The 14,004-nt window shown below is 37.9% G+C and overlaps 1 protein-coding gene across 1 annotated transcript in view; it reads right to left on the bottom strand.

The window, feature by feature from the left end:
* LOC118222800 (titin-like) overlaps positions 1-14,004 on the bottom strand; it is a 210,973-nt gene that overhangs the window by 91,607 nt on the left and 105,362 nt on the right. Inside the window, 12 exon segments of the mRNA XM_035408657.1 lie at positions 873-1,139; positions 1,438-1,606; positions 1,703-1,800; positions 1,891-2,157; positions 2,604-2,727; positions 8,813-8,955; positions 9,896-10,022; positions 10,294-10,433; positions 10,543-10,809; positions 11,570-11,836; positions 12,161-12,427; positions 12,540-12,666. Coding sequence (XP_035264548.1) covers positions 873-1,139; positions 1,438-1,606; positions 1,703-1,800; positions 1,891-2,157; positions 2,604-2,727; positions 8,813-8,955; positions 9,896-10,022; positions 10,294-10,433; positions 10,543-10,809; positions 11,570-11,836; positions 12,161-12,427; positions 12,540-12,666 — 2,263 coding nt within the window.

Below are 14,004 nucleotides of genomic sequence, written 5' to 3'. Positions count from 1 at the left end.
TATTATTTATTATTTATGAAGTTTATTTAACAAGCACAATGCATTAGCCAACATTTCTGTAAATGCACCAGATTTAGCCAGCTGGCTCATTTTCAACTGTAGTCCATATTAATTCCTTCCCACTTCCAGTTCAGTTGTGCAAGGTAGTCAGGAAAGATTTCAAGCACAGTAAAGCCCTGAGCAAGTGCGCACATTTGTAGGTTAATCCCACTCCCATGGAAGACTAGACAATAATGTTTAGCAGGAAGATGTGGTTATTTTGGTGTTAAAATCATTCTGCTGCCTTTACTTTGTATGCATTAGTTCAAATATTTCATAATTTTGGTTTTGATAATGTATTACTCAGTTATATTTTCATTCTTTGCTTTACTATTAAAGGAGCTCAGTTAGCACAGATATGAGTAAGAATGGTAGGGCTAGCACATTCGCGAGTACTATGCTCTGTTTCAGCATTTGTCCAGGTTTGTTTTATCGAATCAGACTATTGATGCGCATTAATTTTGAATGGTGATACAACTTTTGCTGGCATTACATCATACCTGGGCATATATGAAAAAATAATGCACACCTCCCAGCCAATCAGAACTGAGTATTCAGCCAAGCTGCTGTATAAAGCACAATATGAATATGGAACTTTTATTCTTCATGGCATGCATAACTATTTCTGATATAATGTGGATTTAGAGGGCAAATAATCCCTGAAAACATGAAAAGCTTCTAATTGAGAAAAATTAACAGCTTTGTAAAGTCCTGGAATTGCTATTGTGGTTTCAAGGAAAACCAGCATACACCGGAAGCCCCCAGGAATGAGTTTGAGAACCTCTGTTGTAGGGCAAAGCTTCTCTGATCAATACATTTATTAATGATCTTACCATTAATCTTCAGTGTTGCTGAAGTTCTTGAGGTGGGCAGTCGGCAGTTATACTCTCCTCTGTCATCCATTCGAAGGTCCTGGATGATAAGTATCCTCTTTTTGCCATCCACACGTTGTTCGTATCTGCCACCTTCAGGCAGCTCCTGGTCACCTTTGTACCACAGGACATCTGCACTGGGTTTTGACACCTCGCAGATCATCTTAATGCTGTCAGTTTCAGTGCCCTCAACATTGGACAGGTTCTTTGTAAATACAGCCTCTTCCTCTGCAAGGACAAAACATTATAATTTGCACTGCTGTTTTAGAGTGCTGTTGCTCATATAGTATGCAAAATACCTGAAGAATAGTCTTTCCACTGATACAGGAAATGCATATTTTGAAAGTAAATTTAACTAAGCATCTCCGTAGTTGATTAATATTATTATATATGTTATTCTATAAATGTATCTATCAGTTTAGAATATTGTATTTCAGATTTTGTTATGATGTTCTATTGTTAGTATTGATGGATATGCTGTATGGAAAAAGGCATCAGCACAGTGAGTAGTAATGAGGGAACTCACCAATGACAGTAAGCATGCCAGAGGTTTTGGAGGTCCTTGCATCACATTCATATTCCGCTTCATCATCAAAGACTGACTTGTGGATTATAAGAATACGCTGGACACCCTTAGCAATGATTTCATACTTCTTGCTCTTTCTGATTTCACTGCCATCTTTGAACCAGCGAACCTGTTCGCATTAATTTAAAAAAAATTAGTTGTATTTTACATGGGGATGCAAATGCATTACATACTGTATGTTTTTTTTCCATGTCCAGTTACATACCTTTGCACTTTCACGAGAAACTTCACACTCAAATTTGGCAGATTCTTTCTCTTTAACCTCAACATCATGGAGCGGCTTTGTGAACTCAACATGTGGAGCTGCCAATCCAAGCACACATTTTTAGTATTTAAAAAAATCTTTCAGTTATATCAAACATATTATTTGTTTACAAGTATATCTCAACTTACGCTCAACAGTGAGGAAGGCAGAAGTTTTGAAATTTTTTGCATCACAGGTATAGGTCTTTGAATCGTCAAGTGTACAGTCATGAATAATGAGTCTTCTCTTTCGGCCATCAGCAACAATGTCATACTTCTTAGTTTTACGGATTTCCTGTCCATCCCTGAACCACTTAACTTCAGCATTTTCTCTGGAGACTTCACACTCCAGGGTGGCAGTGGCCTCCTCCTCAACAGTTTGATCCTCCAGAGGTTTGGTGAACTCAACTGGTGGTTCTGCACAGTCAGACCATCAAAGAAAAATTATTATTACATTCCCATTGGCTACTTATACATGTCTGTAACATACAGAATGAATTACTCAAATACGGTAGCAAGATAATTAGGACAAAAACTATTATTGCTCATGCTACAAGTGTATTCTTCTGTTATATGTACCAGATGATTTAATTGTAGCCATACTGATACTATCACGTACTGACTGTGTTGATTAAAATTGAACAATAGACTAACTGACGGGTGCCAATCTTGACATTTCAATTACACCATATTATAGAAATATCCTACCCATATTAGTTTCACCCAGACTATTCATTTTAAACGAATAATTATGGCTAGGCAAGATGATTGATTATAGTATAAATATTCTCAAGAATATCTGTAGATTACGGTAAAATTTTGTTTCAAATTTTGTTTTGTGTTTTACAGCAAATGCCCCTTACCATTCACAATGAGCTTAGCCTGGGTGATGAAGTCTTTGGCTGTCAGTTTGACTTCTCCAGCCTCTGACATTTTGACATCTCTCAGAGTCAGTGTGTGAACTCTGCCTTCTGCACGAGTGACAACCTGTGCAAATAAAATCAATGGTTAAAATCATTAAAGAATTTTACAAAGTTCATCAACCACTCTATGTGCTTATTGATGTACAAGACAAAACATAGCTAGCCAGTGCTTGAATATATAACATACACAATATGACATATCAGCACCGTATGCAGTATTTATAGTGAGCTCCATAATGTTGGGGACAGACACCTATTTTTTTCTCGATTAGGCTCTGTACTCCATCATTTTAGATTTGCAATGAATTTGCATGTGCTTAAAGTGCAGATTCTCAGCATTTTATGAAAGAGTATTTTTATACATTTTGGTTTCACCATGTAGAAATTACAACACTTTTTACAGTCACCACCCATTTCAGGGCACCATAATGTTTGGGACAAATTGCTTTTCCAGTTGTTCTGATTATACAGGTGTGTTCCATTTCTTCCTTAGTCCAGGCCAAAGAGAACTTTTCAGTATCTAGTCTTGATTCTAGGCTTGTCATTGCCATTGTAGTCTATAATTGGCATTTTTCAACATGAGGACCAGAGTTTATGCCAAAGAAAGTCAAGGAAGCCATTATGAGGTTGAGACACACGAAAAAACAGTCAGAGACAACGGCCAAACCTTAAGCTTACCAAAATCAACTGTTTGGAATATTATTAAGGAGGAAGAGATCACTGATGAGCTCAGTAATCGCATAGGGCACGATAGGCTAAGGAATACGTCTACAGTTGATGACCTAAGAATTCTCACCATAATGAAGAAAAAAACCCCAAAACACCTGTCTGACAGATCAGAAACACTTCAGGAGGCAGGCATGGATGTGTCACTGACTACTCTCCAAAGAAGATCTCATGAACAGAACTACATTGCAAAATACAAACCACTATTTAGCCTCAAAAGCAGGATGGCCAGCATACAGTGTGTAAAGTACCTAAAAGAGCCCACACGGTTCTGAAAAAGGTCTTGTGGACAGATGAGACCAAGATTCTCTTGTATTAGAGTGCAGGGTTTCCCCCAGAAAAGTTGTTAGGCCCGGTGGCAAGTATCTTTTGATGGGGGCCGGCGGCCCGGCGCGGGCCGGCGGCCAAGTGTCTTTTTTGATGAGGGCCCAGCACGGGTCTGCGACAGACTAATGGCAGCATTAAGGTAGGGCCCTATAGTTTCTGTGATAACAGAATCACGGACGGAATCGTGGAATTGAGAATTTAAAAAAGCTATAACACAGATTCCATTGGACCGTACATTAAGTCAGTGCTAAAAGCTGACTGAAGATTTGAAAATATAACTACGTAATGTGAATGTTGTTATAAATAAGTCATTTATTGAACACACATTTTAAAAAATCAACAACTATTTACAGCATAGCATAGTCTTACAAAGAATCTGACAACAATGTACAGACTTGGAATGCTGTGTTTTCAACAACAACAAAAGTTGTTAAAGAAATTAAATTAAATTAAAATAAATAATATCAAAGTTTTTGCACTCTACAAAAAACTTGAAAAAAGTCCTGATTGGCTACCGATTCTTACAGCCTTGGAATGCTGGGTGCATTTCAACAACAACAAAATAAATTAAAATAAATAATATCAAAGTTTTTTGCACTCCACAAAAAACTTGTATTCAAGTCCTGATTGGCTACTCTTACAACAAGCCTTGGAATGGTGGGCACATTTAAATAGGGATGGGAATCGCGAACCGGTTCCAAGTTGTCCTATTCGAGCTTATTGATTCCGCTTATCGAAGCTAGCATGTTTTTACGACAGCTGCGCATTGCAAAACAATGACGTAATGCCTTGGGGGAGGCATGCACGTAGGCGGCCTCTCTCAGGTGTTTGTTTTGGAAGGCAGCTGTCACAACAAATTTGATGCGGGCTGCCAGCCTTGATACATTCTGTTGCGATAAAGATTCTAGGACGACTCAGCAATTTCTCTGGATTAACGGGTTATTTTCTAGCCTGAAATGCGATCGTATTACGAAATGGCTACACATGTCATGTAACGTGCAAGTAGTTGGCTATCTCCCTGGATACGAAGTAAATGTTTTTACCAATAAATAATAATAATAAATGCGATTTTATCCATGGAAATAGCTATACAAAAATAAATGTTGTGTTTGCGATTGCTGTCGTAGATGTCAGAAGTAAATGTCACTGACAAAAAAAAAGTTCTCTCTTTGCAGTGGTTTGGGCTGGAAACGAGCGGTAAGAGCGGGATATGCACAACACTGCCTACTTATTGGCTACTAAATCTTACAACAATGTACACCCAATGCTGGGCACATTTCAACAACAACAAAATATCTATGTATCTGTGTTACTGACTGTTTGGCTAGCTAGCTAAGTTAGCTAAATGACCACGTTGTCATGCACATCAATGTCACCAAGCTAACGTTATTAATAAACAAGCGAAGTCGTTATTTAGATGGCGATTAATACATCATGTAATGTTACAATGTATCGAACGTTACATTCATGCTACTAGTTTAACATTACCTACACACTGCTTAAGTTAATATAAAAAGAATGTACTTACCGACGAGATGAAGTGATAACACAGTTTGTAACGAGGTTAGTTAGCCTACTAAAGAAATGGTGCCTTGCTAGCTTGTGATAGTTGGAAGCATCAAGTGTTGAACGTCACTCTATGCACAATGAGGGTAAAGAACAGACCTGCTGTTTTCCTATAGTGCGTTCACGTTTTAACCAACAGATGTCGCTGGTGAGCTTTCCAACCACGCGGCCCCACTGTAACTGTAGTTTAGAAAACATCTTAAAAATACGTTAACAAAAAAAGAAAATAATAATCCCCGATGCTTAGGCCCGGCGGGGGGTCAATTTAGCTCGCAATACACTGGTGGAAACCCTGGAGTGATGACAAAAGAAAAATGTGGGAGCCAAAAGGAACTTCCCAAGAAGGAAAACACACCCCCCATGGTAGTGGGGGTGTTATGGTTTGTGCGTGCATGAGTGCTACAGCTACTGGCTCACTTGTCTTCATTGATGATGTAACTGCTGATATCAACAAAATAACTAATTCTGACATGTACAGAAACATCTTATCTGTTCAGCCAAATGCCTCCAAACTCATTGGATGGTGCTTCACCCTACAGCAAGACAATGATCTCAAACATACTGATAATGCAGCAAATGAGTATTTCAAAGCCAAAAACTGGAAAATTCTTGAATCCAACTGAACATGCATTTCATAAGCTGAAGAGAAAATCTAAGACAACTTGCCCCCAAAAAACTCAAGAGCTGCACACAGCTGCAGAGAAGATACTGAACACCTGGTAATGTCTATAGATCACAGACTTCAAGCAGTCATTGCATGCAAAGTATATGCAACAATTTACTAAACATGACTACTTTCATTTACATGACTTTTATGTCCCCAACATTATGGTGCTCTGAAATGGGGGCTGTGTATAAAAAGTGCTGAAATTCCTACATGCACCAATGTGTATAAAAATAAGTGCTAAGAATCTATATATATATATTCGAGCTGTCAATCGATTAAAATTTAAAATCAAATTAATTACATGATATGCTGATTAATTACTCGAATTGGTAAATGGACTGCATTTATATAGCGCTTTTATCCAAAGCGCTTTACAATTGTTGCCTCTCATTCACCAGAGCAGTTAGGGGTTAGGTGTGTTGCTCAGGGACACTTCGACACCCCCAGGGCGGGGATTGAACTGGCAACCCTCCGACTGCCAGACAACTGCTCTTACCTCCTGAGCTATGTCGCCCAATCACATATATCAATATTTGCTTGGAAAAGCCCCCAAATGAAGATATTTCAACTCAAAAACATTACATTATTGTGGCACATGAGTAAAGCATTGAATAGAAATATCAAAAGGGGGCATTAGAAATCAATAAAATGTTTTATTTCCAATCATTTTTCCAAATATATGTCTTTTTATCATTGAACATAAGCCTATCACTTAGCCTAAAATGTGGCCAGTTTAAAAAGAAAAAAATTATTTAACATAAGCTTATCACTTAAGCACCAATGCGGCCATAACAGTCCTTTCCCCATGGCGCGCAGGAGCATCTCCCAAAATCACCACTTCGAATGGCACGAGATCTTTAAGCACAGCTTTATTGCCTAACGTTACTTCAGCTAACCCTAACATGTTAGTGTTTCGCCTACTTTAGTTAACCTACTTAGCGCGTACCACCTATACAGATGTATGGACACACGGAGGACAACAAATACCGTTACAGATGTGAGGACATGCCATAGCTAGCTAGCTATATAGTTTTGTACAGGTGCGCCGTGGGTCTGCACGGTTTCATGCTTGTTTAACATACTATTTACATGCGCAACTAACTCTTGTCGTTTAGAAATTAGCGCTGCTCTCAGAGGCTCAGAGCCACACCGACCGCTCCAGCTGAAGGGCCGGTTTGTCAGAGTGTCTGAACCCCATACAGTACGACAAAATGCGACGGTTGGGTTATTTGGCAATATAGGTAGTGTTATTCAACACGCAGCAACTTACAGTAACATCGGTACATCAATTAATTAACATAAACATTAAATAATATTATATGCGTTAATTTGCGTTATTTTTCGAACGCGTCACTTTATAATGAATTAAATCATGAATTAATTAATCAAAATAATGCGTTAATTTGACAGCCCTAATATATATATATACCAAGCATTAGAATGGGGAAGAAAGGTGATTTAAGAGACTCTGAACGTGTCATGGTTACTGGTGCCAGATGGGCTGGTTTGAGTATTTCAAAAACTCCTGGGATTTTCACGCACAACCATCTCTAGGGTTTACAGAGAATGGTCCGGAAAAGAGAAAATATCCAGTGAGCGGCAGTACTCTGGGCAAAAATGCCTTGTTGATGGCAGACGTCAGAGGAGAATGGCCAGACTGGCTCGAGCTGATAGAAAGGCAACAGTAACTCAAATAACCACTCGTTCTAACCGAGGTATGCAGAACAGCATCTCTGAACACACAACACGTCGAACCTTGAAGCAGATGGGCTATAGCAGCAGAAGCCCACACCCGGTACTAGCAAGTACCTAATGAACTGGCTGGTGAATGTGTGTGTGTGTATGTATGTATATATATATATATATATACATATATATATATATATATATACACATATATACATACACAGATATAAACATACATAACTGTATGCTTCTATATTGAGTGCACAAATACCATATGGGAAAACATAAATGTAAAGCATTGATAAACAGCAATTGCAATAAACTACCTAAAATTGCATTTCCTCCTCTACAAAGGCCCTAACAAGACAATTATCAATTAAAATTTTACAACAAATATACATTAAACTTCACTAAATACAGCAAGCCAATAAGACCAAGCCAATCACAAAAATACATTGAAATTCATGAGTAGGAAAATTAATACAAAAAACCTGGTACATATTGAAAATGTTTGATAATATGCAATTTGAATTCAAACTGCTCTGCTAGCCTTTGCTCTTAGACACAAACACTTGAAGCAGTTAAAAATAACCAGAGGAACGCTAGCAGGGCAGAACAGCCCCCTGTGTTATCTCAAAATGCGGATCAAGTGCTCAAATGGAATTCCCACATCCTTATATGCAGAAGCCATTAAGGTGAAATTGGCATGCAGGAAGCATATCAAAGACTATTAAGAATGAGCTGTGAAAGTGTGATTATTATATTGTGTAAACGGAATAAATTGCGCAGGTGATTCTTCAACATTGCATTATGAGAAATTCCAAAATTAAAAACCTGGTTATGAAATTAGGTACTAATATGTGAGAATTTTAATGACCTTGTCAAGCATTACATTACATAACAATCATTAAGTAAAAGCTCTTATCCAGAGCGGCCTGCAGAAGTGGGGAACATCAGTGTTTCTCTCAGGAATACAAAGATGTGATATAATCAGGAAAGTACAGAAGGCCCATTTATAATCAATAAAGGTGGAGTAAAGTAAACAAACCAACAATTAGCATTTGCAGCTTATATTACAAGCAGCCTATATTGTTCAGAGGGTTCCTATTAGTTAATTCCTTTACTTTGAGTGTTTTGATTATAAATGCTGTAATGATGGTAATAAAAAAAAACTTACTCTGTCACTTGGCTCCAGCTTTGTGCTCCCAAGGAACCATTCCACTTGAATCCCTTCATAGGAGAGTTCGCAGTCAAAGGTGGCGGTCTCCCCCGCAGTAACGGTAACATCCCTGAGTGGCCGCAGCAGGCCAATCACCCGTGCTTTGGATTGAAGAGAAGACATTTTTAGTTTATTCCCAAGAATCCGAAAGAAAACAATACTTCCTCAGCTGCAAATCCTCATTTTCACTGTCCCCATGAGATGAAGGCCACTGCTATGGAGTTGGTAACCCTCCAGGACAGCTGGGGTTTCTCACTCTGGGTGACATTGGGGGGCCTCCTTCATTTGCATGTTTGCAGTTTCCTCAAGTTGTATATGGTCAGCAGAAAACTTTGAAGACAGGGATGTTGTTGCTCTGCCAATCACTTGCCACCCACTCTAGATAAGGCATGCAGCTTCTAAAATAGCTGTGACACCTGATTGGCCATTGGCCCACCCCCGCAAGGCCACTATGTTTGCCCATCTGTTGCTGTCAATCAAGCTGCCAGAATCTTCCAAGGAAAGAAAACTATCAAGCAAGTTACCCAACGTATATGAAAGCCAACATTATTGTAATGGTTTGTATTTCACAACTAAGCATTGCATGTGTGGCAATAGCTCTGAGAAATGACTTTTTGAATATGAAGTGTGTACCTTAGTAGTTACAGAAGTTACATGTCATAATATAATGTGTACATATCTCTAATCCTCCTTAATGTGTTTGTCATTTCTGTCATGATATACACATTTTGTTTTTTAGTCAAGCAATTGGACAATTTAAGGGTTGAAACAAAACAAAAGGACTGGATAAATACATTTGGTTCATGCAAAATGTTGTCACTCCTATAAAGTCATATCAGAAACAGGCTTTAAATTGCTCAGATGTACCAGGACAATTTTCTGTTGTTTGGCTGGTTCGTACTTGAGCATTTACAAACATATGCAGAATGATTTCATAAAGTCAAAAAGTTAAATATTTACAGTTAAGATTTAGAGGCTTGGTAAGAATATATCAGACACATGATATGATGTGGCTGTGTGTCTATGCTTTATCAGCCTCACCTTTAACTCTAAGCTGAGCGCTGGATTTAGCATTGGCAGCCTGGAAGTCTACAGTGCCAGCCTGGTCCATCCTCACATTGTACAGGATAAGAAAGTGTTTGGTTCCTTCTTCCTTTATTTCACAGTCCTTTAAGAGTAAAATATAAAGAAAAATAATAAGTTAAATAGACTGGAGCCAGTTTACAAAGTTTAAACAACTACTGTCTTTGTGTCATGCTTTTCACACAAATGCATTACATTAAGTTTTTGTAACATGCAATGTAAAAATATTACTTTTATTACCAACTACTTGTTTACAGAGTAACACCAAAAATGGCAATTTAATGTAAACTACATAAAGGATAATCAGTTAGTAAGGTTTTAATGTTTAGTATGCATTAATCCATAAAATCACATACAGGAGACTGGCGAAGGGCCTCTCCTTTGAGCTTCCAGTGACCGTGGACATCCTCCTCTGAGATCTCTGTCTCAAAGCGAGCAGTTTCTGTTTCTGTCACCTCTACACTGTACAGAGGACGGATGATCTTGATATCACGTTCTGTAGGTCAAACAAAAAACACAGAGATAAAGATTTCCATTGACAAAAAACAATGTACTCCGCATTCTGTTCATGCCCAATTTAGGTAACATTAGATTTGAATACAAACCCTCGATGTTAAGTTTAGCAGTGGTCTTGTCAGAGCCGCAGTCACAGGTGTATTCACCAATGTTGCCCTTTTCTGCCTTCTTTACAATAAGTATACGCTTCTTGCCATCTGATTTCATCAAGACATTCTTTGAGGGGGTGATCTCCTTGCCATCTTTGAACCATTTCACTTCTGCAGCAGGCTTGCTTAGCTCACACACTAGCACAACTTCATCCTTCTCAACAGCAGTGTAATCCTGCAATTTGGTAATGAAGTATGGCTCGCCCTCTGTGAAGCACAAATAAAAAAAAGTTCACCAATGAGCACAAGATTTTGGGATGAGTGAAAAGCAAGTTCTCCTCTGGTCTTAAGCGGAAATAGCTTCAGCTCATGTATCTGCAGTGATACACATTTTTTGTTTGACAAAGTTCCCAGAGAGCATAGTCTTGTTTCCTGCATGCAACGTGCTCTCCTAATATTCCAACTAAATATTTCAAGTAACTAATCTAGACATGAATTATTTTCATGTGTCAACTGTGACAATACTGTTTCTATTACCTAAAATCATTATTAACTTATATTATGTGACAAATATAACTTTTTATTTCATATTATTCTTCATAAACCCCCACAACTCCCTCAAATGTCCAACGGTCCTCACACCTCCAGAAATAGAAAAATTGCATAAGCAAAACAACGTATCCCAACATATGTGCTGTCTGTTTTATGCATAACAATCTTTGTTTTAATGTATTTGTATTATGTCTGAATTTGTATTTTGCATTTGTTGTTTTTCATGTACCTGCCCAGGGACTACAGTTGAAAATTAGCCATGCTGGCTAAACTGGCACATTTACAGAAATGTTTATTAATGTGCACTGTCCCTGTAAAATTAAACTGAATAAAGTAAAGTATGATTTGTGTTTAAACATACTGGTCAATGAAATGTCAATGCTTGTAAAAAGATGCATGATATAATTTATATACATGAGCTCAGTATGTGAATGTACATTGACACACACTGAAAACAAGGTAAATCATTACTTACCAAGGACAGTAAGCATAGCCTCTGAGCTTTTTCCCATTGCCTCTGCCTTAATCATGGAAGTGTCATCAATGGACACCTCTTTGAAGGCCAGGGTGTGGGTCTTGCCATCCTCTGACATGTGCACCACTTTGCTTGGGTGGAGACGAACATCATTTTTGTACCAGGTGACTGGGACCTTCTCATGAGACAGTTCAACACTGAACTCTGCAGTCTCACGCTCTTTGACTGTCACATCTCTAATGGGCTTGATAAACTCAAGGCGAATTCCTAAGAGGTGAAAAATGTTACAAAATAAATGCAGATACACTCATGCAATTCACAATGTATCTACAGCCCATTTTCAGACATGCAGGGTAAGGCGAACCTCAAACACTAAAGTATTGAAGATTGGTAAAGAACTGGTCTTGAAACCTAAAAGGTCAAAGGTTCGATTCCTGGATAGGACACTGCCGTTGTAGCAAGGTACTTAACCTGCATTGCTTCGGTATCCAGTTGTATAAATGGATGCAAACTATTTAAAAGTTGTGTAAGTCGCTCTGAATAAGAGCGTCTGCTAAATGCCTGCAATGAAATGTAATTGCATTGCATTACCTTGAATAATCAGTTTGCCAGTGGTTCTCTTGTCCTCAGCCTCAAACATATACTTTGCTTCATCTTCATATGCAGCATATTTCACCACCAGAGTATGCCTCTTTCCCTCATGGTGAATTTCAAACTTCTCATCAGTTTTCACCTCCTGTGTTCCTTTAAGCCAGCGGAAGGACTTGGCTTCCCGAGACACTTCACACTCAAATCTCGCCTCATCCTTCTCATATACTTTCACATCAGACAGAGGGGTTATGAAGGTGAGTGGGAGCTCTGAAATTCATAAAGAAAAAATGTTTATATACTATCACAGTAACAACAATATCATACTAATTGTAATTGCTCCACTGCAAGAACTGCACTTGCAAGGTTCTTGAAAGAGTACCTTTCACTTTTAGATTGGCTGCACACTTGGCATTGGCAGCCTGGAATACCACTTCTCCTGACTGGGGGATCTTGCAGTTGTATAATGTTAAGACATGCTTGGGGCCGTCTTCAATAATTTCAATATCCTGTAAATCATAACAAAGCAAATGCTTAAATTGTAAGCATATGTGAAGTGAAAAAATGCATTTAAATGTACTTAGGGTCCAAGGTATCAAATGAGCCTCAAACCACCATGCTGCTGCCAGATATGCAGTAGACACTACAAGCATTGTTTCTCCTGATAAATTTTCCTGTTGAACTCAATGGAAAAATTATTCAGGAGAAACAATGCTTGTAGTATCTACCGCATATCTGGCAGCAGCACAGTGGTTTGAGGCTCATTTGATACCTTGGACCCTTGATGACTTAAAGCCATTTAGCCAACAAATGTGTTCCATACTGTATCAGCATAATTTACATCTGAATCTAGTCCCACCCCCCAATTCCCATAGAGACCCATTCAAGTGCAAAGAGTTTTTGTATTGCTTGCAGGACAACCTGAAAATAAGATATATAGACTCGGATGATGTTGATAGGTCACAGACATCAGGAAGTCATGGCATGCAAATGATATGCAACCAAATACAAAACATGACTGTTTTATTTGACATTATGTTAATTTGTCTACTGTATAAGTGAATTTCCCCAAACAGTTCACTGCAGCAAAAGTAAAGGAGCAAATGGTGGCACAGGAGGTCTCAGGAGTGCATTTGTTTAATTCTTGCTAATTTTCTGATCAATGATTTGTTATTAAGACTATTAAAAGCTTAATATTTTGCCATTTTGGCTTTGGCCCATTTTTTTTGCCCAGGAGTGTATATTCCATAACAATACATCTAACAAACTGGTAGTTTTTACTCAGCAGAATGTTATATCTCCCTCAAAATTGATCTAATGATTTTGTCAACGTTCTTAGTTAACATGTCGTGTGAAGAACACTGAACAGTAGGATAGTAACATTCAGTGGTGATGGCTGGATGGCTGGCTACTCTACTTCCAGACCCAAAAGTGTATGATAAGGGAGATACATTATAACATCATCAAATAAAAAAATGAAATATACACCTGAAATTCATATATATTTGTAAAGATCAATGTGATAATAATTTAAAGTGATTTGCTGTAATATGGAGTCAAAACATTTGAATCTTTGAAAATAGATCAAGTTTTAAAGCTCTTTTTTGTGTACTGATTTAAAATATACCTCTTAATAATACACTGAAGTTGACATGACAATCAAGTATACATTTGTTTCAATATGATAAGAAATGTATTAATTTAAGTGTATTTCCTTGTATGGGGGCCCCTGTGTGCCACCTTCTCAAATAGTAAATGGACACAAATAAATATAATTTAAATTATTTAATTAGTACTTAATTTATTTGCTGTATTTAGTATTTTGCTCACAAATCACAGATTTATTA

Source organism: Anguilla anguilla, chromosome 3 (assembly GCF_013347855.1).
Source record: "Anguilla anguilla isolate fAngAng1 chromosome 3, fAngAng1.pri, whole genome shotgun sequence".
Taxonomy (NCBI): Eukaryota; Metazoa; Chordata; class Actinopteri; order Anguilliformes; family Anguillidae; genus Anguilla; species Anguilla anguilla.
Note: the sequence above shows the minus strand (reverse complement) of the source record. Positions and strands in the feature narration are given on the sequence as shown.